The sequence below is a fragment of the Nerophis ophidion genome, linkage group LG04 (genome assembly GCF_033978795.1).
Source record: "Nerophis ophidion isolate RoL-2023_Sa linkage group LG04, RoL_Noph_v1.0, whole genome shotgun sequence".
NCBI classification, from domain to species: domain Eukaryota; kingdom Metazoa; phylum Chordata; class Actinopteri; order Syngnathiformes; family Syngnathidae; genus Nerophis; species Nerophis ophidion.
The window spans coordinates 25,478,669-25,506,521 of record NC_084614.1 but is presented as its reverse complement, the minus strand read 5'-3'; the positions used below and the strand labels follow the sequence as shown (position 1 = coordinate 25,506,521).

Here is a 27,853-nt window from a genome sequence, read left to right as displayed (position 1 = left end):
GTCTTAACAAGGCAACCATGTCATTTTTGTTTTCAATTTGATCCTTTTTTTTTCTAATGTTAAGACCGTTTGTGTTGCTTTTTCAAATTTAAATCTTGCATGCAAAATAAGTTATATTCTTCAAACAATAAATACAGAATTGCTTGGTCTTTAAAAAAAATATTGTTTCAACATAAGCAAAATCTAAGGCCATTACAAATTCCTGCCGAGCGACAAGTCAATGTGTGCTAAAGCAGTGGTTCTCAACCTTTTTTCAGTGGTGTACCCCCTGTGAACATTTTTTTAATTCAAGTACCCCCTAATCAGAGCAGAACATTTTTGGTTAAAAAAAAAAAGAGATGAAGTAAAATACAGCACTATGTCATCAGTTTCTGATTTATTAAATTGTATAACAGTGCAAAATATTGCTTATTTTTAGTGGTCTTTCTTACACTATTTGGAAAAAAGGTATAAAAATAACTAAAAACTTGTTGAAAAATAAACAAGGTATTCAATTATAAATTAAGATTTACACACATTAAAGTAATCATCAACTTAAAGTGCCCTCTTTGGGGATTGTAACAGAGATCCATCTGGATTCATGAACTTAATTCTAAACATTTCTTCAATATTTATGGAACACGTCCACAAAAAAATCTATCTGTAAACACTGAATATTGCATCGTTGTATTTCTTTTCACAGTTTATAAACTTAGATTTATAATTTGTTGACGTATTAATCAATAAATATATTTATAAAGGATTTTTGAAATGTTGCTATTTTTAGAATATTTTTTAAAAATCTCACGTACCCCTTGGCATACCTTCAAGTACCCGGAGGGGTACTCGTGCCCCCATTTGAGAACCACTGTTCTAAAGCCCAGTCTTATCTCTGGGTGGGCGTGCGCTTATGCCCCCTAAACCCTCAAAACCGTAGACATTCCCATCATCCACCAGTGAGCCACGAGCCCGAACTGGGATTTGAATCCAATCAATAATGATTGGGATTTATTGACATTGTTCAAAGCAACTGTCAGAAAGTGACAAATAACTTTGAGTCTATAGACGTTAGTCAGCAGGTGTGAAGGTTTTACCTGACTTCCTTTAGGTTGGGTAAACACTTGGGCCTCTGAAAAAGTTCAAGACATGTGGGAATAATAGAGGAAATCATAAGTGGGCTGTTTGGAATTAATCATTAATTTGTAAGTTTCTGTAACATCCTGGCTCAAGGGTTGCTGGGAAATCTGAGTCTATCACACAAACAAATCCCATGGTTTGGGCTTGAAGATAGTCTAGTCAACATTTTCTTTACGGAAACCTCCAGAGGTGCTTGACCAAACTCAATAGAACTTAAGGAATTATGGATCCGATAGTGGAAGCTTTTGCCTTCTTCCTGGGCTTTCTGGGATGGCTCATGGTTGGGATAGCGCTTCCGAATCGATACTGGAGAGTGTCCACAGTGGATGGTAACGTGATCACCACGTCAACCATCTATGAGAATCTCTGGATGTCCTGCGCCACCGACTCGACTGGGGTTCACAACTGCCGCGATTTTCCATCCTTGCTCGCACTAAGCGGTATGTAGCCGACCGAGAGAAAACTCTTGTTATCTGGGTTGAACCTATTCCTACTGGCATGGAAAACTATTTATTTTGTGGCAAGTAACTGTACAGAAAACTATTACTATAATAACCGCATTCAACAGCGGTTTATTTGTTTAAAACTGTCCTTAAAAACAGGACTCAGTCACATTTTAAAGATGATGCTCTTTGTTAAACTGCAGGTAATAAAAGCCAGTTGTATACAATATAATGAGACGAAAGATTCTAAGCAGGAACAACCACAGTAAAGCGAGCAACACAGACATTCCATCAAATTTCAAAATGTGTTAGTTTGTTGGCCTCACAAACTGTAAAACATGCAGATACGGGACAATATTGTTTTCATGAGATGGGAAATGTGGAAAAGAACAATTATTTCTCTTTTTTTGTATTTACAGCATCAGAATGACAACCAGCCATGAGCCTGTAGGGGGCTCGAGTCTATGTTGCAACTTTGTTATGATACACAATGTACCGCACTGTATAAATGCAAGTGACTCATTGCGTCAATGCAAAGAGAGTGGAGCACTCCATCAAATGCTAAGGCACAACAAAAAATATGAGACAGTCGCTCCATTCAGACAGCAATGTCAATGTATTTTAAGGGTTATATTCATAAAGCCTATAAATTAAAATGAAATATGCAGTCCTATAACTGGATAACATCATGCAGTTTCTATGGACAGCAATGTTTAATAGTGTTTTAAGACAGTATGTCCCATACATTCAAAATAAACTTGGACCGCTACCTGTTCGCCTTTTGCTAATAAACATATTATGATGGTAACATCTCTGAATGGTCCTACTCTGTACAGTGGTTGGCATCATACCTTTGCTTCCTAACACACCTCTAATAAGCACCTGGTCTGCCCGTTTTCTACCGCACCTGTTCAAGAAGTTGCGTCAATGGTAAGAAGTTATTTATTTATCATTGGTTAGTGTGGGGCTTGCCCTCCTGGGGGTTCTTCAGACCCCCAAGCACTGACATTGAGAGCCTGTTTCAGGGTTACAATATTGTCTTATTTTTCAATAAATCTCTCAGTTGTTTTCCAGCAATTGTATTTCCAGCCCCAACCCCATCTCTCCTCCTGGCTGCTGCTAATAACAGAGCGACAGGTGATTAGATAACAAGGCCCAGGTGGGCCATCTACCCACCTGTCGCTGCAGGCCCGCAGGCCACGCCCCCTCCACAGTTAGCTTCAGAATAACAATGTTATTACAAAGAATAAGAGACCTACTATACTCTAGAAACGTTGGTTTTACTTAAAAATGCACGCGTTTAGTTGTGTTCAGTGTTAAAAAAAATATGACTCTTACGGAAATATATTTCAAAATATTTGGCTTTTTGGCTCCCTCAGCCAAAAAGGTTCCCGACCCCTGGTCTAATGTGTACTCAATTTGACCCGCATGCCGTCATGGCGTCACACGTGATGCAGTGTTTACACGAAGTAAACGTGGCTTTAATTCTAGTCAGTCTCTTGGCACATTTGTGACAATTTCAAGGATTTCGTGCTATCACAGTCATCATTTTCTGAACTACTCATAGAAGATTAAGAAGGAAGAGGGCACGTATTTTGGCTCTGACAGTTTGTGGGAAGTTTTACTTTCATGTCTGCTAGTTGGAGACACGAGTGATGGAACATTGATGTGAGTTCCTAAAAAATATTACTTTCCCCTTTTTCCTGCTCATTTGTGGACTATTTATTTTGTGACTGCCAATTTTGGCGAAGAATTATGACGTTCATCGCTTTTTGATGATGTTCTGGTCAGTTGAATGAGTGGGGAGTGTTCACACTGCAAAGGGTCTGGGTCGGATATTAAAAATCCTAAATAGAGCTTTTCACATTCACATTAAAAAAATTGCTGCAGGTCGCATGTGAGTAAAACATTTTGGAATTTCCCTGTAGTGTGAACGAGCTCCAAGATTATGTTCTTTAAATAAGCAATTAGTGACGAATGTAGTGACTTTGGCATGAAAAGCATTAATCGCTCTTTTCAACAAGCAGATCTAAAAGTACTCACAGCCGGATCTGTCTGCTTTGTGACATCCAAAAACACAAAAATAAGTATTTCTAAAATAGTTTTTCATGTTTTGTCCACTTTTTGTCTCCCGTGGCATCCATAAAAATAAAATGTACATGCATATGTGCACATACTGTACATTAATCCACCATCACAAACACAGCACAGTCCCTGTTTTAAACACTGGAATGGTAATAATGATTGTACCTCTTTGTCTGTGCGCAGGGTACCTACAAGCTTCTCGAGCACTGATGATCGCTTCCATCGTGTTTGGGACATTTGGGCTGGTGGGAACCATTGTGGGAATGCAATGCTCCAAAATAGGAGGAGAAAATTATGTTCTGAAAGGCAGGATTGCTGCTATTGGAGGAGTGTTCTTCTTATTACAAGGTAAAAACAGGGATGGAGGTATAGTACATGACATGTAATGGAAGTAGAACAACATTTTTATGCCAGGACAAAACAATCCTGATTTGGAACACAATAAACCCCACTTTCAGCATAGTCCTGAAGTATGTCATCAAAACAATGCAAATTATAAAAAAATATGATTTAGTCTTCTGAATCCACACGCTTTGCGATGTGTTTTTCCTTGACCCGCCCTTTCCTGGGTTGAATGATATTTGCGTAATCTACTACCTCCTGCTCAGTGGCCTTTTGGTTAGATTGTCCGCCCCGAGAGTGGTAGGTTGTGAGTTCAAACCCCGGCCGAGTCATACCAACAACTATAAAAATGTGACCCATTGCCTCCCTGCTTGGCACTCAGCCTCAAGGGTTAGACTTGGGGGTTAAATCACCAAAATTATTCCCGGGCGCGGCCACCAATGCTGTTCACTGCTCCCCTCATCTCCCAGGGGTGGAACAAGAGAATGGGTCAAATGCAGAGAGTAATTTCACCACACCCAGTGTGTGCTACAATCAGTGCTACTTTAACTTTAACTTGCAGGCAAACAGAGTAGGCCTATGTTGGTAAAAGAATTGCGCTCCTTTGCAGATGTAACATGGTGTATAATAATTTGTTTCATCTAAATTGTTGGTCATTCCAAAGCACCAATCCTGATTCTTACCCACTGCAACAACTAGAAAGCTGACATGTCAGCTCGTCTAATCTCTGTATACAGAAGAAAAGCTGTCAGGTAATGGATGACCAGTTCAAAGGGTTATCTTTACCCGCTCATACACAAAAAGCCTCTTCTTATCAAATGTCAAAGCATATTGAAAAGGCCAACACAGAATACACTCGTGTCAGTTGTATGTATATAACACTTACATCAAAGTAATGCGACTTAAAAAGAAAACGATCTTAATTTAACATCTGCGATTTTGAAAACAATTGTGTACTTAAAATAAATACTTTCAAAGGCAATACCAATCCCTATCAGATATTGTTTTTGATTGGGTACCTCCTATTTATTCATCATTAATTGTAGCGGAAGATACAATTTATCAGGTGTGTCAAACTCGTTTTCATTTGGGTCCACATCGCAATTATTGTGGCCCTCAGGTCGCTTTAAACAGTGAATCTTTATGAATATAAACGTATAGGATAATAGACTATTTACACTTTGCATTTGTTTTGATGATTATATGTTTTAGTAAAAGACTACTTGATGGATAATTTCATCACAAATCATAAGTCAAAGTAACATATTTAAGAATAAATGTTTTAAGTGCTTTATTAATTTATAACAGACTATCATTGAATTTCAGTAAAACAAAAATAATGCTATTTGGTAACAGTGGAAGAGATAGTCAAACACAAATACAAGTTGACGGAATAGAAATTGAAAGAGTAAATGAAACCAGATGTTTAGGTATAATGATTGATGATAAATTGAACAGGAAATCTCATGTAAAAAATATACAACATAAAGTAGCAAGAAACACGTCAATAATGAATAAAGCCAAAAATGTACTAGACCAAAAATCACTTAATATTCTCTACTGCTCACTAGTGTTACCATATCTGAGTTACTGTGTAGAAGTATGGGGAAATAATTACAAAAGTACACTTCATTCACTAACAGTGTTACAAAAAAGATCAGTTAGAATAATACATAATGTTGGATATAGAGAACATACAAACCCTTTATTTATTGAATCAAAGATACTGAAATTCCACAACAGTGAAATTGCAAACAACTAAAATTATACACAAAGCAAATTATAACCTGCTACCCAATAATATAGAACAATTCTTCTCAACAAAAGAGGAGAAATATAATCTTAGAGAAAAATGTAGTTTAAAACATTTGTACGCACGTACAACACTTAAGACCTTCAGTATATCAGAATGTGGAATTAAATTATGGAATGGATTAAGCCAAGCAATCAAACAATGTACTAATATGATCCACTTCAAGAAACTCTTCAAACTGGAAGCGTTACAAAGTACAAAAAAGAAGAACCAAGATAAACATTCTGAATTTATTCACCCATTCATTCTTTCATTAACAAAATAATCGTACTTATCTCATCATATGGAATAAAACTTACTACACCAATTATTTATTTTTATTGTGATTACTTATAGAGTATAATGTGATTACATTGAGAACAGGAAGTGAACAAAACATTTAGCAACTGTTATGTAAAAGAAAAGGGGTAGGATTAAATAAGCTCTGCTTCTTCCTACTCCTTTTCGAACATGGTGAAAAGAGAAAGTGAAAATTGTGATGTATCATGTTGTATGCTTGCATGTTCCAAATAAACTTAAACAACTCAACTTTCAGCATTTTGCAGGCCACATAAAAAACCTGTGCAATTTCAGCGAATACTCCCCCTCGACTTAAGTCTGTCACTGCTCGTCCTCATTTAAGATGCTTGCTTAGGGTGCAACAAGCATTAGACGTGGGCGTTCCCTATCAAATCTTGCCTTTCGCATTTAAAGTGAAACATTATTTTGCACTTGAAGTCCGGATGCAGTGTATACCACACAATAGAATTATAAAAATACTTCTAGAAATGTATAATATTTATTTTGATTGCATATATTAAAGACACCTCAAAAAAATCCTCTGAGATGAGGATAAAAGAACCATATTGCCACTCTGAATGACCAACTAATTAAAATGCACACCATTTGCCTGCTGTCTCTTTGTTTAAGTGGAAGAGAAGGAAGGCATGACCATGGCATAAAATACAAGGCCATCGCGCATATAGTAGCCGCGTTTGGACATCTTGGGACGTTCAAAGCATACAATTTTGGCAGAACTGTGAGGCCGTTAAGGAAGTATGGCCCCTATTCTGTGGTATTTTCTACGTCCCTGAACTTTTGCACATTTGTTTTATCAGTGTTCTTTTAAATCAGGCAAAAGTTTGTAAATCTGGAATGAAGGCAGACTCATTATTAATTATTTGCCACCAAGCCTTTTTTGAGCTGTTTGAAAACTGTAGCGCATGGCGTTTTAGTAACACTTGTGAATATTATCAAAATCCATAAAAAAGATAACATTTGAACGTCCATGAGTCACAGCAACATATTCAAACACGGCAGATGCACGCAATCCGCAAGCTATGGTCACACTCACGAAACAACGATGTGCATTTTGATTTTTGATAGTTAGTTCTCAGTGGCATTATGGTCCTTTTATCCTCATCTCAATGGATGTTGCCATGTGTCTCAATTAGAATAGATTTGATAGCTTTCTGGAAGTCTTTTTTTTTAATCATTTAATAATTTGTGGTGTAAAATGCATACAAACCCCATGTGCAATATTATGTTTTACTTTCAAGTGAGTATATTTATGGTCTACATGCAAAACAGCAAGTGGCGCAAAAATAAATTCTCCACAAGTGTGTCAGAGCTTTTCATCCTGTTACTCACACACATCAGTGACCCTGAAAGATGCAGCCACGACATCTTAGGAGAAAATAGTGCAATTTGCTATTTTTTGAAGATAATTATGATTAATGAAACAGTCATCAAAATGTCAAACAAACAAAACCCAAACAATTCAGCATGTTTTGCTTTTGGCCTTTGCTTGTAAGAAAATTCTCCCAAAAACAGGTTTTGTCAAAACTTATATGTAGATTGCTTTATATCGGAGTCAAACACTAGGTGTTGTGAATTTACCCCTTGTTCCACCCCCTGGGAGGTGAAGGGGGCACCCCCAATTCCAACCGTTGATGCTGAATGCCAAGCAGGGAGGTAATGGGTCCCATTTTTATAGGCTTTGGTATGACTCGGCTGGGGTTTGAACTCACAACCTTCCAATCTCAGGGCGGACACTCTAACCACAAGGCCACTGAGCAGGCTAATAGAGATTAGAATAAAAAACGGTCTTGCCTCCCAACAGACAATCTCACTACAATTATACATAGCCTTCACTTTCAATCTCCTGAGAGGGTTTCAGAAACCTTAACTTGAATTGTGTGTGTTATTTGAATTTAGAATGACAACTTATGTTATCATATGTTGTGTTCTCCCCTCAATCCTCAAGGCCTTTGCACCATGATTGCTGTGTCTTGGTATGCAGCAAACATCACCCAGGAGTTCTTTGACCAATTTTACGCAGGGACAAAGTCAGTGGACAGATCTTAATCAAGTATGACGAGAAATGTACGATTACAATAAATGTTGTGTGACAGGTATGAAATCGGCGAGGGCTTGTACATCGGTTGGTCTTCAGCCACACTCGCCATGTGTGGAGGTGCATGTCTGATGTGTGCATGTAGGTTTGATGAGCCTGGTGAGAAAATGTATGTATCCACACATAAAACATGTTACCTGGGAAAGAGTGCACCCGTCTAACAAAAGCTTGTCTCTGGGGTTCTCGTAGACCTTATCCATATCAGCCGTCCTCCAGAGGACGCGTGCTGTCCACGTTGGCGCCCCAGTCTGCCCACAGCAACTATGGAAGGAATGCATATGTGTAACATGTTACTGGGAACTGGGAAGGATGGAGAGTTGAACAAAGTTATCTGATGGTGGGAAGTATTTTTAAACAAAGCCACGATCGTGCCTGACCTTTTTTTTTTGTCAATTCTTGAACTTCAAATGTGTGATTTGTATTCACAAAATAAGCATGACAGCACAGTAATGGACACATTGTCTTATAGGCAGTAATACTCTGCATCATTGAATGTAAATATTTCCAATCGTTCATACGTGATTTTTGCAACATATGTAAACATTTGAATGTTTCCTTAGTTGAGTAAGAGCTGATTCAGAAATACTATAAACCACTATCAGACTTGTATAGGAGAACAATTAATTCAGCGATCATAGTGGATAATGGTAAAAATAGACAAGTATTTGTGGAGTATTTATATTTTTGATACACAATAGTTGCCTTATAAGTGATAATATACAAAGTTAAAGTACCAATGATTGTCACACACACACTAGGTGTGGCGAAATTATTCTCTGCATTTGACCCATATATATATATATATATATATATATATATATATATATATATATATATATATATATATATATATATATATATATATATATGTATATATATATATATATATATATATATATACACACACACACACACATATATATACAGTCCTGTCCCGTGAGCAGAAAAACACCCCCAAAGCATGATGCTACCACCCCCATGCTTCACAGTAAGGATGCTGTTCTTGGGATGGTACGCATCATTCTTCTTCCTCCAAACACGCATAGAGGAATTATGACCAAAAAGGTCAATTTTGGTGTCATCTGTCCACAAAACTTTCTCCCATGACTTCTCTGGATCATCCAAATGGTCATTGGCAAACTAAAGACGAGCCTTAACATGTGCTGGTTTAAGCAGGGGAACCTTCCATGCCATGCATGATTTCAAACCATGACCTCTTAGTGTATTACCAACAGTGACCATGGAAACAGTGGTCCCAGCTCTTGTCAAGTCATTGACCAAGTCCTGCCGTCACCGTGTAGTCCTGGGCTGATTCCTCACCTTTCTTAGCATCATTGAGACCCCACAAGGTGATATCTTGCATGGGGCTCCACTTCCATTGAGATTGACCGTCATGTTTAGCTTCTTCCATTTTCTAATGATTGCTCCAACAGTGGACCTTTTTTCACCAAGCTGCTCGGCAATTTCTCCGTAGCCCTTTCCATCCTTGTGGAGTTGTACAATTTTGTTTCTGGTGTCTTTGGACAGCTCTTTGCTCTAAGCCATGCTGAATGCTTGGGTCTTACTGATTGTATGGGGTGGACAGGTGTCTTTATGCAACTAACGACCTCACACAGGTGCATCTGACTCAGGATAATACAGTGGGGTGGAGGACTTTTAAAGGCGGGCTAACAGGTCTTTGAGGGTCAGAATTCTAGCTGATAGACAGGTGTTCAAATACTTATTTTCAGCTGTATCACAAGAATAAATTGGTAAAAAAATCATAGATTGTGATTTCTGTTTTTTTTCTTTTTAGGATATCTCTTATACAGTGGACATGCACCTACCGCGAAAATTTTAGACCCCTTCATGATTTCTAAGTGGGAGAACTTGCAAAATAGCAGGATATATTTTTATATATATATATATATATATATATATATATATATATATACATATATATATATATATATATACATATACATATATATATACACATATATAAATATATATACATATATATACATATATATATATATGCATATATATACATATACACATATATATATACATATACACATATATATATATACATATACACACATATATATATATATATGTATATATATATATATATATATATATATATATATATATAAACTTCTGTAATTTGTGTGGTTTTAATTACAAATCAAAACATTTTGGAATAAATCCGAGACATTTATTACATATGAACATGTGCAGATCATTCCAGAAAGTTTATTTTGGTGCGTGTACCCTCTGCTAAACAGATCTAATATTCCTAAAATTAATAATACCATTTGTTAGAGGGATGATCAGTTCCTGATTAGACCAATTTTATTCTGCTATAGTTATTGTTTGACATGTTATTAAAAAGAGGAGAAAAACAAGGATTTTTTTTCTCCAGTATCACATTGCAGGAATCACGGCAAACACACAGCAAGAATAAAAGAGCTGACATGCTACATTCAAAACAACAACAAAAAAAGAATCCCTTTTAATTCTTTGGGGTTTCAATCGCCAAAGCGTCTAAGTTTTGCCCATGAAAACGTAACAAGTGCCAGCCTTCATTAGCAGTGAGATCCTCAGCTCCTTTAGCAGCATAGAAGTCTCGTGATGGAGTGTTCCAGTCCAGCACAATCAACTGCAAACGTGCACACTGCTTCTCTTTGGCCACCTGCAAATACGATAGTCCTTTAGATCAGTGGTCCCCAACCACCGGGCTGAGGCCCGGTACCGTTATGCGGACCGATTGGTACCGGGCCGCACAAGAAATAATATATATATATATATATTTTATTTTTTATTTTTTTTATTATTATTATTAATTTAACATAAAAAACACAGTATATGCATAAATATAGATCAATACAGTCTGCACATACTAATAAAGTCTATAATGGTTATCATTATTATCATTATAAAAGTGAAATAGTTTCCCAACTAAATGGTAAATGTTAAATGGGTTGTACTTGTATAGCGCTTTTCTACCCCTTTTTAAGGATTTCAAAGCGCTTTGACAGTATTTTCACATTCGCCCATTCACGCACACATTTACACACTGACGGCGGGAGCTGCCATGCAAGGCGCTCACCAGGACCCATCAGGAGCAAGGGTGAAGTGTCTTGCCCAAGGACACAACGGACATGACTAGGATGGTAGAAGGTGGGGATTGAACCAGTAACCCTCAGATCGGATGTATGCTACAGGTAAGTCAGGTTTACTCAGTGGCCTAGTGGTCAGAGTGTCTGCCCTGAGATCGGTAGGTCGTGAGTTCAACACTGAATATTGTTGCATTGTTGCATTTCTTTTCACAGTTTATGAACTTAGGTTGTGAGTTCAGATCCCGGCCGAGTCATACCAAAGACTATAAAAATGGGATCCATTACCTCCCTGCTTGGCACACAGCATCAATGGTTGGAATAGGGGGTTAAATCACCAAAAATGATTCCCGGGCGCAGCACTGCTGCTGCCCACTGCTCCCCTCACCTCCCAGGGGTTGATCAAGCGTGATGGGTCAAATGCAGAGAATAATTTCGCCACATCTAGTATGTGTGTGACAATCATTGGTACTTTAACTTTACTTGAAACTCTGTTATAATGTTAATTTATGAGGCATCTTACCTTAGCGACTGCAGCCAGTAAACCTTTCCCAATGCCAAATCCTAACAACGACATAAAAAAAAAACTGATGAGGCAGAAAATGTGTACTAAAAATATTGGGAACAATATCTCGTTATTGTGGTCGCTACTCCTTTTACAACTTGAGAAGATACATGTATCTGTACTTTTTAAGTACAAAGCAATTTCTGGAAGTACAATAAAAACGCAGTGCGATACATTTCACCTCGAGGGACAGCATTTGTTTAAGTTAGGTTAATATTTCCCCCCCAAAAAACTGCATTTTACCTCTGAATTGTGGCATCACATATAAATCCTCTAGATGCATGGACCGTCCCTTCCATGTACTGTAGATGGAAAAGTACAGGGCATATCCAACTATCGCAAAACCTGCAGACACATGATAAGACTATCATTAAAAGCATGTTCAACAAGAAAAGATCACTAAACAACTGCAGGGTTTCCGGTAAGCAAGTTGAGTGAAAACTTGGATTATGTAAACACTAAGTTGTGGGAAATTCAGAGGAGTATGTCAGATTCAGAGTTAGTTATCTTGGTAACCTGCTCACTGGCAGGTTTTCCAAAACAGAGCTTGAGTTTTTTTCCTCCGGTTAAACCTGAAACAATGTGTTAGACATGACATGTCTGTTACTTCATGAACCAATAGATGTCTAAACATAATTAATTCCTGAAGCCTTATGTAGGGAGAGGATTTTGAGGCCATGGCTCGTTAGCAGTCTTATACTATATGTAAAAAAAATATATCTTGTCAGTCAATAAAAATAAAAATAAAATGATTTTAGATAAATTGGTCACAAAAAAGTGTAAAAAAGAAGAAAACAACTTTTCCTAATCTTGATTACAAATAGTTACATTTTCAGTAAAGAAATACCAAATACATCTATTTTTAATTGTATTCCTATATATTTAAAAAAAATAGATATGACTACGACAGATTAATATTTGTAATCAAGATTAGGAAAAGTTGTTTTCTTCTTTTTTACACTTTTTTTTTTACCAATACAATTAAAAATAGATGTATTTGGTATTTCTTTACTGAAAATGTAACTGATATTAATTTACTTACAATTAGAAAAACAACCTACCAACAAAAGCTAAACTGGCAGATTATTTTACTAATTTTAAGATGTATATCTTCGATTGGAGTAGAAGCTAACTGTCAAACATGATGTGTCAACAAAACTTTGTCATTTTATAAATACATATACATATATATGTACATATATATATTATATGTACAGTATATATGTATATATAAATATATGTATGCATATATAAATATATACATATCTATATACATATGTATATATACATATACATACATACATATATATATATAAATATATGTATACATATAAATATATACATATTTATATACATATGTATATACATATATATACATACTGTATATATATATATATATATAAATAAATACAGATAATATAAATACGCATATGTATATACATATACATATACATATATATATATATATATATATATATATACATATATATACACATATATATATATATTATATATATATATATATATATATTATATATATATATTATATATATATTATATATATATATATATATATATATATATATATATATATATATATATATATATATATATATATATATATATATATATACAGACCCCGTTTCCATATGAGCAGGGATGGTGTTCTTGGGATGGTACGCATCATTCTTCTTCCTCCAAACACGCACCTACCGTGAACATTTCAGACCCCTTCATGATTTCTAAGTGGGAGAACTTGCAAAATAGCAGGGTGTTCAAATACTTATTTTCTTGACTGTATATATATATATATATATATATATATATATATATATGCATTTATGTGTATATATATATGTTTATGTGTGTTTGTTTGTGTATGAATGTGGTGCCAGTGTATAATGGGATGAGGAATGTGCGAGAAAAAAGCGCTATTTAAATCTTATACGGTATTAACATATACTTCTTGAAAAAAGGATAATTTTTAATTCATATTTTGTTGGTTATATTGTTTATTGTAATAAATATAGATCACATATACCAAAAGAGCTTCTCTTTTATTCAAATCAATCTTCTTTTTAAATGTCTAACTAAATGTTGTTTTCTTACCAGTAATTTATAATGATATTATATCAAACCAACCACGGCCTCAAAATTATTTCCCGATATTAATCTTCAGAAATTAATTTTGATTGGTCATGTCATCCATCCATCCATCCATTTTCTGCCGCTTATTCCCTTTCGGGGTCGCGGGGGGCGCTGGCGCCTATCTCAGCTACAATCGGGCGGAAGGCAGGGTACACCCTGGACAAGTCGCGTCATCCATCCATCCATTTTCTACCGCTTATTCCCTTTTGGGGTCGCGGGGGGCGCTGGCGCCTATCTCAGCTACAGTCGGGCGGAAGGCAGGGTACACCCTGGACAAGTCGCCACCTCAACGCACCAAGTCGCGTCATGTCTGACAAAATGCTTCAGTTTATGAGGAGGGGGAAACTCATGGTTAGTGTCTCAAAGCGACTTACCATTGTAACTTACTCAGGAGTTTGACTTACTACTCTTTTTTGGAACGGAAAACTTCATTTTAGGGTTAACATACATATAGACTACCATGAATGGAAATCTTTTACCTTCTTTGGGTTTATTCTCGTCAGGCACTTCAGCAACAAGACATTGGAACAAGGGATTCTGGCAGAAACCATCTCGCTCCAGTTCTTGAGTAAACAACAAAATAAGATAATTCACCTGAAAATAATTTTTAAAACTAAAGCCATGATAGCCTTTCCTCGACATATTAGAAAACAACATTTGAAGCCAATAGTCGTGTGTTTTACACTAGAGTGGAGTAATGAACACAAACACTTTGAACGTGCAGTGGTTTGATTGGTTGACAGCTTTGCAGTAATCAAAATCTGGTTTAATGTAGTATGTTGGCTTTAAAAAATAATTGTACCTTCGGATGATATTTTGACTTGACCAGGCATCTTTTCATAAACCGCCAACTCCTAAATAGAAACAGACTTCTTTTAGAGCAATTTGTGTCGCATCGTTCGAAACGAGTTGTCGACATTAAGTTTTGTATTTATATACTTCAGTTCCTGTCACGTTGCCCACGAATGTGTCACACTCACCGTTATCATCCTCGATATGTCTTTACAGTCGACTGTGGTTGCAGCACGTATTTTAAAGTTCATGTTTAATTTAGCAAAGACAAAATTTGCACGACATTTATCCATTCATCTAAATCAAAATATTACTTCCGTTTTCAAAACCGGAAAATACAATCGTGTATCCGGTCACCATTCGAAATAAAATGTAAACTCACAGATTCAGGTTAGGTATGTTTTAATTAAAATTGATGGGTTGAAATTACGTGACCTAGACGCACTTCTAGGTTTCAGGTGAAAGTCTCGAGCATGGCTCCCCAAACTACGGCCAGCGGGCCAATTACGGCCCGCCAGCGTCTAAAATCCGGCCCGCGGGTAGTACCAAGTAAAATAAAATGCATGATTAATTGATTGATTGAAACTTTTATTAGTAGATTGCACAGTACAGTACATATTCCGTACAATTGACCACTAAATGGTAACACCCGAATAAGTTTTTTAACTTGTTTAAGTCGGGGTCCACGTTAATCAATTTATGGTACAAATAAATACTATCAGCATAATACAGTCATCACACAAATTAATCATCGTAGTTTATACATTGAATTATTTATATCATTTACAATCCGGGAGGTGGGATGAGGAGCTATGGTTGATATCAGTACTTCAGTCATCAACAATCGCATCATCAACAGGACATTGAAACAGTGTAGGTCTTATGTACAGCGAGCAGAGAACATAGTAAGTTCAGATAGCATAAGAACAAGTATATACATTAGAAATACATTCGTTTATTTACATTAGGTTATTTACAATCCGGGGAGATGGGATATGAATGGAGGAGGGTATTGGTAAAGGGTTGAAGTTGCCTGGCCGCCATCTTGAGCAGGGCCAAAGCGTGTCCTGCCCCACTGTCGGCTCCTCCTCTCCACAGTCCTCCATCGCCAGACTCAACCGGGCATCCGCCCGGCTGAGCCTACTCCCCCCTCACTTTTTTGAAGGAGCAGGAAATAAAATTACCACTGCCACTTATCTTCAATTCTTCGTCCTCTTTGACCTTTTCTTTGTCTTCTTCGTCCTCTTTGACCTTTTCTTTGTCTTCTTCTTCTTTGTCCTTTCCTTCATCCTCTTTGAGCTTTTCTTTGTCTTCTTCTTTGTCCTCTTCTTTCACTTCTTCTTCTTATTATTATTTTTCTTCCACCCTAACACTTTTCCCCCTTCTTCATCTTCCTCATCTTCATAATTTTCTTGAATTTCTTCAACTCTTTCTTCTTCTTCTTCTTCTTCTTTATCATTTTCTTGAACTTCAACTTCTTCTTCATCTTCAACTTCTTCATCCTCTTTGACTTCTTCTTCGTCCTCTTCTTTCACTTCTTCAACATTTTCTTGAATTTTTTTCAACCATTTCTTCTTCTTCAACTATTTCTTCTTCTTTATCATTATCTTGAATTTCTCCAACTATTTCTTCTCCCTTACCCTTTTTTTGAACTTCAACTTCTTCTTCTTTAACTTCAACTTCTTCTTCATCTTCAACTTATTCGTCCTCTTTGACTTCTTCTTTGTCCTCTTTCACTTCTTCATCCTCTTCTTTCACTTCTTCATCATTTCCTTGAATTTCTTTAACTATTTCTTCTTCTTCAACTATTTCTTCTTCTTTATCATTTTCTTGAATTCCTCCAACTATTTCTTCTTCTTCAACTATTTCTTCTTCTTTATAATTTTCTTGAATTTCTCCAACTATTTCTTCTTCTTTATCATTTTCTTGAACTTCAACTTCTTCTTCTTCATCTTTTTCTTTATCATAAATTTCATCATCATTGTAATCTTCATCACCATCATAATCTTCATCATCAACATAAACTTCATCATCAACGTAGACTTCATCATTAATGTATACTTCTTCAACGTAAATTTCTTCATTATAAACTTCTTCTTCATCCTCTTCTTTACCATAAACTTCATCGTCATCAACTACTTCAATGTACATTTTTTCGACATAAACTTCTTTATCATAATCATCTTCTACCTCTTCAGCTGCACGCTCCACTGGCTGTGCATTTGTCTCCTCAGCAGGGGGCGCCTCCTCTGCACCGCTCTCTGCCTTCTTGTTACTGGAGGCTGAATGGTGCAGAGGTCACATGAAGGATACCATTTTTAATCAGGAAAGCATTGAACTCTGCGCTGATGAAACATGTGCCATCAGACATGAACAACTCAGGCAGTCTATGGTTACTGAAACTGGTACGCATTTATTAGGAAAGCTTTTTTTGACAATTAATTTATGTAACTTAATTTTTTTAGCTTATGAATTTTTTTAAATTATTTTTTTTTACATCAAATTATACTGAACATTTCAATTAGAAAATTCAGTGTTTTAAAATTAAATGTTTTAAAATGCAATGTATAAAAAATCAGTTAAAAAAAAATCAGTGTAAAAAAATTCAGTAAAACAATTCAGTGAATTAGAATTTAGTCTAAAAAAATTCAGTGCTGGAAAATTCAGTGTCAAAAATTTTGCTGTTAGCAGCAAACAATAGCATGGAAAATTTGGCTTTAAACTAACAACAGCTCATCAAATTAATCATGATTTTGATGAGAGAGAGAGTGTTTTTTTTTTTAATGATTAAGTTATATTAAAATAAGCAATTCTCTGCTTTGATGGGCGTTATTATATATAACAATATTTTCTTAAGATGGCTGATGACAGTAAATGGAGTTGTATATTGTTTCCTGGAGTAATTCTCAGACTGTGGTACGCGTACCAGTAGTTGTGCGCGGGCTTTAATGGTTCGCCATTGAATCACTTAAAGTACAGTGTATATTTTCCTATATTCAAACAGAGTGTTGCTGTTTAAACTGTGTGTAATGTTATCGTTGACACAAATATTAAATATATTTGCCTTTGACTTGTTTTTAATGAATATTTAACCCGACTACTCTGCTGTATTTTAATGTTGGTCATTGTGGTAGTACTTGGAGAACCACATTTTTTCTGAGGTGGTACTTGGTGAAAATAGTTTTAAAACCACTGTATTGCAAGATCATGTTATCTTCATTTGATCATTCATCTTGTCATTAACTGCCAATTCCTAAAAACACATATTTCAAAAGCATTTTGGGTTGCACTGTATGACATAATGACAATAATTGTATATGCAGTATATATAAGAATAATATGTCCATGCATGTGACAAAATGTGCCAGTGATGAGCAGTAACGAGCTACATGTAGCGAAGCTATGTAGCCTGGCTACATTTTCCAGTAGCTTGGTGGTAGTTGTACTACTTGTTGAACGAGTAGCAATTTCTGTTCCTCAGATATATTTAGACCTACGTAGCTAGATAGCTTACATCAAAGCTACAAGCTAGAAAGACAAAAAAAATAGACTGTAATTTAAGCCCCCCAAAAAATACAGATAAATTACAATGACCTGCATTAATAGGAGGGACAGGGAGAGTCGCAAATCAGTGGGGACAAGCTGAAGACGTTTGGATTCCAAAGGAAGAGAACTCCAGTAACATTGAGCAGTTTTGCGTAATCTTCCTGCTCAGCATTGAGGGCAAGATTTTCTTTAAGATCGTGTCCCAAAGGCTAACTGAGGTCCTTTGAAAAACGCTTACATAGACACCCCTGTCCAGAAGGGGGGAGTTCCTGGAGTGCCTCAGTGCCTGGAGCATACAGGGTTGGTGACGCAATTGATCCATGGTGACGTAATTGGCAATTCTCTGGCTTGACCTAACCAACGCCTATGGTTCGATTACGCACAAACTTGTCGAAACAGCACTGATAAGACACCACGTTTCTATGAAGATCTGCAACCTCATCATGGACCATTACAATGATTTCAGGACAAAAGCCTCCTCAGGCCAAGTAACATCAGCCTGGCATTGCCTGGAGAGGGGCATAATACAATATCTGTGTCACAATTCTCTTTGGCCATGAATATGATTGTCAAGTTGGCGGAGGTTGAATGCAGAGAATCAAAATTGAGATCTGGGACCAATAACCCCCCATAAGAGCCTTTATGAATGACTTGACAGGGATTACCACATCTGTGCCTGGGTGCAGGTGACTCCTTCAGGGGCTTGAATGGCTCGTCACATGGGCAAGGAAAAGCTTCAAGCCAGCTAAATCCAGGTCTCTAGTCTTGGAAAATGTTTGTCAGCTCCCTGAAGGATGCAGCGGCTTTGCAGCAGACCAAGAGCGACCTGTCGTCCTGACTTACAGCCATCGACAAATCTGGTCTCCCAGGAAAGTTCAAGGCCTGGATGTACCAGTACGGAGTCCTGCCCAGAATACTTGGGCCTCTGTTAATCTATGAGGTACCATTGACAAGGTTAGAGAAACTAGAGCGGACCATCAGCCAGTTCTTAAGTCATAAAAATGGCGTCCCACCATAAATTTTTAGGGTCTCACTTTTTTGTAAGCGTATTTAAAAACAAATAATAAACGTATGCATTTTCCTGTCATATCTCACATTCTATATCGTGTTTTGGAAAAAGGTTGTCATAAACGTTACTTCATTAATTAAAAGAAATATTACAAAAAGAAGACAAATTTGTATGCAAATGTAAATGTATTCAGTTATAAACATTCATTTGTTTTCTTCTTTCCTTCATGGATCTAAACTTTACCGCTGCTGGTAGTTTTTTCTATGTTTTTATTTAATAAGTTGTAGGTGTATGTATTTCAGTATAAAAGTGTGAAAGGTGTTTTGCTTCCGTCATGAAATGATGATAATGGTGTGCCAGGGCATACAGACATTTTATATTTAACGCTTAAATCTCTGGAGTCGACATCAACTTCCGATTAATCCCTCATTTCAAAATGTTCTAGGTTTTTTCATGCTGTTTTTTTGTTTGTTTGTTTTCCGCCCTTTTTTGTCAATCAAAACTGTGTTCATAATGGCAAACACACAAAATATGCAAAATCTTCGACCAAAAATATTTTTCAAAGTGGAATACTTGATGTGAAGTAATTGTAATTTTGGATTGGTCAATAATTCATAATAACATTGATTTTTGATTCAACATTATGTTTTGAGCAATGACAGTTTGACAGAAAAAAAAACAGCATTGATTTATTAGTCAACATTGCAACTTTTTGTAAATTACATTCCACCTTTAAACTTTTATATTTCACGTTTGTTATGTTTTTGTTTATTTTAATAGTATTTTTAGAATGTGCCGGGGGCCTTTAAAACGTTAGCTGTGGGTCGCAAATGATAAAAAAAATAAAAAAATCTGTATCCTTTCTGATTTCAATCGTTAAAAAAACGCAAAAAGTGCGTTAACGCCAACACTGCTTGACAGTAGAACAAACTAAGTCAAACTTATATTCTGTAACAGTCACAATTTTGGGAAAAAGTGTAAAGGTAAACAATTCAAAATAACCTCTAAATTTTGATTACCTCTTGGGGATTAATAAAGTATTTCTGATTCTGATTGTATATATATACAGTGGGCAAAAAAGTATTTAGTCAGCCACCGATTGTGCAAGTTCTCCCACTTAAAATGATGACGGAGGTCTGTAATTTTCATCATAGGTACACTTCAACTGTGAGAGACAGAATGTGGAAAAAAATCCAGGAATTCACATTGTAGGAATTTCAAATAATTTATTTGTAAATTATGGTGGAAAATAAGTATTTGGTTAACCATTCAAAACTCTCACTGATGGAAGGAGGTTTTGGATCAAAATCTCACGATACATGGCCCCATTCATTCTTTCCTTAACACGGATCAATCGTCCTGTCCCCTTAGCAGAAAAATAGCCCCAAAGCATGATGTTTCCACCCCCATGCTTCACAGTAGGTGTGGTGTTCTTGGGATGCAACTCAGTATTCTTCTTCCTCCAAACACGACGAGTTGAGTTTGTACCAAAATGGATATATGGATGATACAGCAGAGGATTGGGAGAATGTCATGTGGTCAGATGAAACCAAAATAGAACTTTTTGGTATAAACTCAATTAAGTGTTTATATAATGCATACAATATGTAACAAATCCCAATTATCATGTATAATTTTTACATTATATTTAACATTGATTGATTGATTCAAACTTTTATTAGTAGATTACACAGTATAGTACATATTCCGTACAATTGACCACTAAATGGTAACACCAGAATAAGTTGTTCAGCTTGTTTAAGTCAGGGTCCACGTTAATCAATTCATGGTAGCTGCAGCATAAAATACACAATAGATCCAGCACAAAATATACATTATAAAAAAGGGAGGTAGCTAACATAGAAGCGGTCAGGTAATAGACAGATCTATACTGTAAGGCGAGTGATTATACAGCTGAATGGAGTGTTATTGTCTGAAACAAGACAAATTGTTAATAAGGGAACACATTTTATAATTAATCTAATTTGCAGACATGCATAGTTTACTACACCATCAAAAAATAAACTTTTACTCTTTCCCCAAATAGCAATGACTTCAAGCTTCTAAATTATCCAATGTCATCATCCCCGTGTGCGTCCTCTAGCGTTCATTCAACGCCATTACAACAACAACCCAGCGCGCACACAAATGCAGCATCCATCTAAATTAGCGACACAATCATGCTTTCGTTTGATTACGACACATTTCGTCAACACCAATTTCAACTCAAGGAGCTTCATTTGCCAATTTGCGAAGATTTTTGGCATCCAAGTGCTGCGTGTGCCAGTTATCCATGAAGCTGCAAACCTGAGCCCCTTTTGCAGCATAGAAGGCTCTTGTTCGAATATCCTGGTCCGTCACATTGAACTTCATCTGCACACACTGCTGCTCTATTGCAACCTGCACAAATATGTCAATCAATGCATAAATATTAGTCAAATAAAAACAACTATAGTTGTTGTGTCTAAATTAATAGACAGTAAGTATAAAATTTTATAACACAATGTTTCATAAAACCGTAGGCCATGCTCTGCTTTCACTCAAGAATGATGTTCCATCCATCCATTTGCAACCGCTTATTCCCTTTGGGGTTGTGGAGGGCGCTGGAGCCTATCTCAGCTACAATCGGGCGGAAGCCGGGGTACACCCTGGACAAGTCGCCACCTCATCGCAGGGACAACACAGATAGACAGACAACATTCACACTCACATTCACACACTAGGGCCAATTTAGTGTTGCCAATCAACCTATCCCCAGGTGCATGTCTTTGGAGGTGGGAGGAAGACGGAGCACCCGGAGGGATGTTTGAATGCGAAAACTGGACAGTACATTCCTCACCAAATCACAGCTTAATATTATTTGCTTTAAATTGTTATTCATTCTTATTTCATGGGGTTGATGGGGACATCTACAGTCATGGTCAAAAGTTTACATACACTTGTAAAGAACATAATGTCATGGCTGTCTTGAGTTTCCAATAATTTCTACAACTCTTTTTTTTGTGATAGAGTGATTGGAGCACATACTTATTGGTCACAAAAAACATTCATGAGGTTTGGTTCTTTTATGAATTTATTATGGGTCTATTGAAAATGTGACTAAATCTGCTGGGTCAAAAGTATACATACAGCAATGTTATTATTTGGTTACATGTCCCTTGGCAAGTTTCACTGCAATAAGGCGCTTTTGGTAGCCATCTACAAGCTTCTGGATGAATTTTTGACCACTCGTCTTGACAAAATTGGTGCAGTTCAGTTACATTTTTTGGGAATTCTGACAGACTTGTTTCTTTAGCTTTGTCCACATGTTCTCAATGGGGTTTAAGTCAGGACTTTGGAAAGGCCATTCTAAAACCTTCCTTCTAGTCTGATTTAGCCATTCCTTTACCACTTTTGACGCGTTTTTGAGGTCTTTGTCCTATTGGAACACCAATTGTGCCCAAGACCCAACATCCGGGCTGATTATTTTAGGTTGTCCTGAAGAATTTGGAGGTAATCCTCCTTTTACGGTATTGCATTTAATTTTCATGCCAATGATTGCCAGATCTATTTTCCCATGGCACAAAATAACACAGTTCAACGTCTCATTGACGTTGAACACGACATCAAAGCCTGGGTTTCAGCTAACTTCCTGAGCCTAAATGAAGACAAAACAGAAGTTATGTTGCTCGGTCCAAGTCGCTCTCCCTCCCCCAACGTTCGGCATTCTGACCCCGTATCTCAGTGACTGTGTCACAAACCTGGGGGAAAAGTCCGACTCAGATTTTAAATTCGAAAAACAAATCAGCACCGTCGTTCAAAAAAGTTTTTATCAATTATGCCAAATAGTGAAAGTGAAACTGCTTCCATCAGGACATGATCTCGAGAAATTAATCCACGCCTTTATCTCGAATCGTTAAAACTACTGCAATGCCCTGTATGTAAGCCTTAGCCAGGCCTCCCCCGCCCGCCTGCAGCTCGTGCCGAACTCTGCTGCCCGTCTGCTAACACAGACCCGCAGACGTGAGCACATCACCCCTATATTAGCGTCCCTTCACTGGCCCCCTGTGCGCTACCGACTCAATTTTAAACTCCCTCTATTTGTTTTTAAATGTCTAAACAACCTTGCGCCAACATATCTCTCCGACCTCCTTCAGCCTTACTGCCCCACCTGATCCTTAAGATCAGCCGATCAGCTGCTACTGACGGTCCCTGACACAAGGCTGAAGCTTAGAGGTGACAGAGCATTCGCCGCCGCTGCTCCCAAGCTCTGGAACGACCTACCTCTGAGTGTTAGACAAGCCTCCTCTCTTCCTGTTTTTAAATCTCTCTTAAATACATACTTTTATTCCATGGCTTTTAACACTGAGTGATATCCATCCTGCAATGGCGCCCCATTGTACACCTGCCGTGAACCTGTTTTTATGTTTTATTTATTTATTTTTTATCATGCTCTGTTTGTGTTGTGTTGTGTATGCTCGGTTCTCATTTTTATCCTGCCCATTGTACAGCACTTTGGCTACCCCTGTGGTAAATTTAAAAATGCTATATAAATAAAGTTGATTTTATTTGATTTGATTCATTGTCCCATTTACTCTCTTTAAAGCACAAGTTCCATTAGCAGCAAAACAGGCCCAGAACATTATACTACCACCACCTTGCTTGACGGTAGAAATGGTGTTCCTGGGATTAAAGGCCTCCCTCTTTCTCCTCCAAACATATTGCTGGGTATTGTGGCCAAACAACTCAATTTTTGTTTCATCTGACCACAAAACTTTCCTCAAGAAGGTCTTGTCTTTGTCCATGTGATCAGATTCAGCAGCAACCTCTAGACAAGCCTTAAGGTGTCGCTTCTGGAGCAAGGGCTTCCTCCTTGCATGATAGCCTCTCAGTCCATGGCGATGCAAAACATGCTTGCATGTGACACTGACACCTGTGTTCCAGCAGATTCCAATTCATTGCAAACCTGCTTTTTGGTGCTTCTCGGTTGACTCTTGATCATCCTGACCAATTTTATTTCAGCAGCAGGTGATTGCTTGCATTTTTTTCCTGATCGCGGCAGTGACAAAACTGTGTCTTGCACTTTATACTTACGAACAATTGTCTGCACAATTGTCTGTTCAAGTCAATGATTTGTTTTTTCAGATCTGTGCTGAGTTCCTTTGACTTTCCCATTGTCGCATTTGTAACCGAGTGTAAAGAGTGCATCACATGAGCCCTATTTAAATGGGCTCAGAGAAATCAACAGGTGTCGTCAATCATAATCACTCACATGAAGTAAAGAGGCCATGCCAGGAACCTAATTTGATTTGATTGTAACTTTTCTACATCACCGAAAGTGATTATGTACTGTGTGTTGCTGAATGTATACATTTGACCCAGCCGATTTGGTCACATTTACAGCAGAACCATTATAAATCCATAAAAGAACCAAACTTCATGAATGTTTTTGTGACAAACAAGTATGTGCTCCAATCACTCTATCACAAAAAAATAAGAGTTGTAGAAATTATTGGAAACTCAAGACAGTCATGACATTACAGGTGCTGGTCATATTATTAGAATATCATAAAAAAAGTTGATTTAGTTCATTAATTCCATTTAGAAAGTCAAACTTGTAGAATGTATACATTCATTCCAAACAGACTGATACATTTAAAGTGTTTTTTGCCAAAAAGGAGATGATTATAGCTGACAACCAATGAAAACCCTAAATTCAACATCTCAGAAAATTAGAATATGGTGAAAAGGTCAGATATTGAAGACACCTGGTGCCACACTCTAACTAGCTAACTAACTCAAAACACCTGGAAAAGCCTTTAAATGGTCTCTCGTTTTGATTCTGTATGACACACAATCATGGGGAAGACTGCTGACTTGACAACTGTCCAAAAGATGACCATTGATACTTTAAAGAAGGAGGGCAAGACACAAAAGGTCATTGCCAAAGAGGTTGGATGTTCACAGAGCTCTGTGTCCAAGCACATTAATAGAGAGGCGAAGGGAAGAAAAAGATGTGGTAGAAAAAAGTGTACAAGCAAGAGAGATAACCGCGCCCTGGAGATGATTGTCAAACAAAACCGATTCAAAAATGTGGGGGAGATCCACAAAGAGTGGACTGAAGCTGGAGTCAGTGCTTCAAGAACCACCACGCAACGAGGTATGCAAGATATGTGCTTCAGCTGTCGCTAAAGCCACTCTTGAATAAGAGACTACGTCAAAAGCGTCTCGCCTGGGCTCAAGCCAAAAAGGACTGGACTGCTGCTGAGTGGTCCGAAGTTATGTTTTCAGATGAAAGTAAATTTTGTATCTCCTTTGGAAATCAAGGTCCCAGAGTCTGGAAGAAGACAGGAGAGGCACATAATCCACGTTGCCTGAAGTCCAGTGTCAAATTTCCACAATTGGTAATGGTCTGGGGTGCCATGTCATCTGCTGGTGTTGGTCCACTGTGTTTCCTGAGGTCTAGGGTCAATGCAGCAGTCTACCAGGAAGTTTTAGAACACTTTATGCTGCCCCTCGCGGACCAATTTTATGGAGGTGAAGATTTAATTTTCCAACATGACTTGGCACCTGCACACAGTGCCAGATCTACCAGTACCTGGTTTAAGGACCATGGTATCCCTGTTCTTGATTGGCCTGCAAACTCACCTGACCTTAACCCCATAGAAAACCTATGGGGTATTGTGAAGCGGAAGATGCGAGATGCCAGACCCAACAATGCTGAAGAGCTGAAGGCCACTATTAAAGCAACCTGGGCTCTCATAACACCTGAGGAGTGCAACAGACTGGTCGACTCCATGCCACGCCGTATTGCTGCAGCAATTCAGGCAAAAGGAGCTGCAACTAAGTATTGATTGCCGTACATGCTGAAACTTTCCATGTTCATACTTTTCAGTTGGCCCACATTTCTAAAAAATATTTTTTGGTACTAGTCGTAACTAATATTGTAATTTTCTGAGATACTGAATTTGGTATTTTGAGTAATTGTCAGTACCAATCATCAAAATTTAAAGAAATAAACATTTCAAATATATCACTATGTGTGTAATGAATTGATATAATATGTAAGTTTCACGTTCTGAATATAATTACTAAAATAAATCAACTTTTTCATGATATTCTAATAATATGAACAGCACCTGTATGTTCTTCACAAGTGTATGTAAACTTTTGACCACGACTGTACAAAAAAATCCACTTGAGGTTGCTGTCTCAAGTCAATTCTATCACAAATTGTAATTTGTGTATTAACTGTGAGAGGCATATTAACGGATTTACAATATCGCAAATTCATTTTTTATGGGTGCGCCCATTTTTTGCGTAGACTTGGTATGGCGTTCACATTTGAATTGATACGGTACCACTTACTGGTGCCTGGGAATCAATATTGGTACTCAACGGTTTCAATTATCAGTACTTTTGTGTGTATTCATTAAAATGTGTTAATACATGTACATTGATAAAATAAGCTAACTAATTTTGTTACTCAACAATTAACCCTGAGCTGTGTCATCCAGCTGTTATCTTGTTTTCTTACACTTTTGTCTCATTTGCAAGTGTTGTAATGTACGGTATTGCCAGCTGTTCAATTTAGAAATATTAAATGGCAGTGGTGTATAGATTATGGTGTGTTGCCTTAGCCCGGAAGTAGTCTTTGCCAGTAAGTTGAATGCAACATTCTTTTATTTCATTATGCTCTTCAAAGTGTTTATACTGTAAGAATCATATTTATGACACACTTGGTTGTAGTTTTCATTGCCAAATTTGGAGGTGTTAAAATCCCCATGTATAGCCACTAATGCTAATTGGTTGCACGTCTATGGCAAAACCAATGTAAGTTAGCATTGAGCTAGCACATTCTGAAAAGGGACACCTTACTGTATTTTGTTGCTTTGTTGGTGTACTGTATAGCCCACTGCCACAGCAAGGGGACTACTTAATGTGTAACAATATATGTTTTTATAGGTGCTTGTAGGGCTGCGGATGTTTTTGTGTGTCTGTGTAACGTTATAAGCATACGTCCAGTAAACTGTTAGCATCTCTCTTGTTCCTCTGGTGTCCTATTTATTACAACACATGTTATAAGGGGCTCAAGACACAACACCTGGCATGTTAAGTTGTAACATTACCTAGAGGCAGTCAAGCTGAGTCCGCTCTAAATGCCCTACTGCTTGTTTGCCCGCCAGGTTCTTGAGCTTGTGCTGAGTCTTAACCGGACATGACAAAGGTATTGAAATAGGGCACCGTTTGATTTTACGTGAATCGATACTCTGTAGTATCGAGGGCCTTTGGTCAGTACCTGTAAAAGTACCGAAGTTGGTACCCATTTCTAGCTTTTGAAGAATATAGGGGATCTATCGGTCACTCCATCTTTTCAAGAAGGTACTGCATGGTGAACATTTACCTTAGCAACGGTGCTCAGTAAACCTTTTCCAATGGCACAGCCTAAAAAATAAAACTATATTTATGATCAGACAGAAAGGAAAGAAGTAGTACCTAAAATATACTGATCTTATAAA

General features: G+C 37.2%; 3 protein-coding genes across 4 annotated transcripts in view; 1 reads left to right on the top strand and 2 right to left on the bottom strand.

Annotated features, from left to right (window-relative positions):
* The first annotated feature begins 1,339 nt into the window (after window positions 1-1,339).
* Window positions 1,340-8,480, top strand: LOC133552158 (claudin-15-like). Its single transcript, XM_061899515.1, has 5 exons — window positions 1,340-1,556; window positions 3,828-3,992; window positions 8,045-8,126; window positions 8,193-8,303; window positions 8,384-8,480. The coding sequence occupies exons 1-5, from the start codon at window positions 1,340-1,342 to the stop codon at window positions 8,478-8,480; spliced, it is 672 nt and encodes a 223-aa protein (XP_061755499.1).
* Window positions 8,481-10,380: 1,900 nt separating this feature from the next.
* On the bottom strand, window positions 10,381-15,195 carry LOC133550541 (thialysine N-epsilon-acetyltransferase-like). Its single transcript, XM_061896506.1, has 6 exons — window positions 14,989-15,195; window positions 14,811-14,862; window positions 14,488-14,571; window positions 12,104-12,205; window positions 11,819-11,859; window positions 10,381-10,871 (listed from the first exon to the last, which is right to left on the bottom strand). Exons 1-6 carry the CDS (start codon window positions 15,091-15,093, stop codon window positions 10,692-10,694), a joined length of 564 nt encoding a protein of 187 aa, XP_061752490.1. The 5' UTR covers window positions 15,094-15,195; the 3' UTR covers window positions 10,381-10,691.
* Window positions 15,196-20,561: 5,366 nt separating this feature from the next.
* LOC133551186 (diamine acetyltransferase 1-like) overlaps window positions 20,562-27,853 on the bottom strand; it is a 29,567-nt gene continuing 22,275 nt past the window's right edge. For both annotated transcript variants that reach the window (XM_061897635.1, XM_061897636.1), the window contains 2 exons: window positions 27,739-27,779; window positions 20,562-21,755 (listed from right to left, as the gene is read on the bottom strand). In XM_061897635.1, the coding sequence (XP_061753619.1) occupies window positions 21,582-21,755; window positions 27,739-27,779 (215 nt within the window). In that variant the 3' untranslated portion in view covers window positions 20,562-21,581. The remainder of the gene's footprint in view (window positions 21,756-27,738; window positions 27,780-27,853) is intronic.

Bases quoted from the DNA above. Each gene is read 5' to 3' on its own strand.
- LOC133550541 (XM_061896506.1), bottom strand. From the start codon at position 15,093: ATGGATAAATGTCGTGCAAATTTTGTCTTTGCTAAATTAAACATGAAC. The intron at 14,572-14,810 runs GTACAATTATTT...TGTTTACTCAAG, and splicing joins AGTCAAAATATCATCCGAAG to AACTGGAGCGAGATGGTTTC. The intron at 11,860-12,103 runs GTAAAATGCAGT...TGTCGTTGTTAG, and splicing joins TGTGATGCCACAATTCAGAG to GATTTGGCATTGGGAAAGGT.
- LOC133552158 (XM_061899515.1), top strand. From the start codon at position 1,340: ATGGATCCGATAGTGGAAGCTTTTGCCTTCTTCCTGGGCTTTCTGGGA. The intron at 1,557-3,827 runs GTATGTAGCCGA...GTCTGTGCGCAG, and splicing joins ATCCTTGCTCGCACTAAGCG to GGTACCTACAAGCTTCTCGA. The intron at 8,304-8,383 runs GTATGTATCCAC...GGGTTCTCGTAG, and splicing joins GATGAGCCTGGTGAGAAAAT to ACCTTATCCATATCAGCCGT.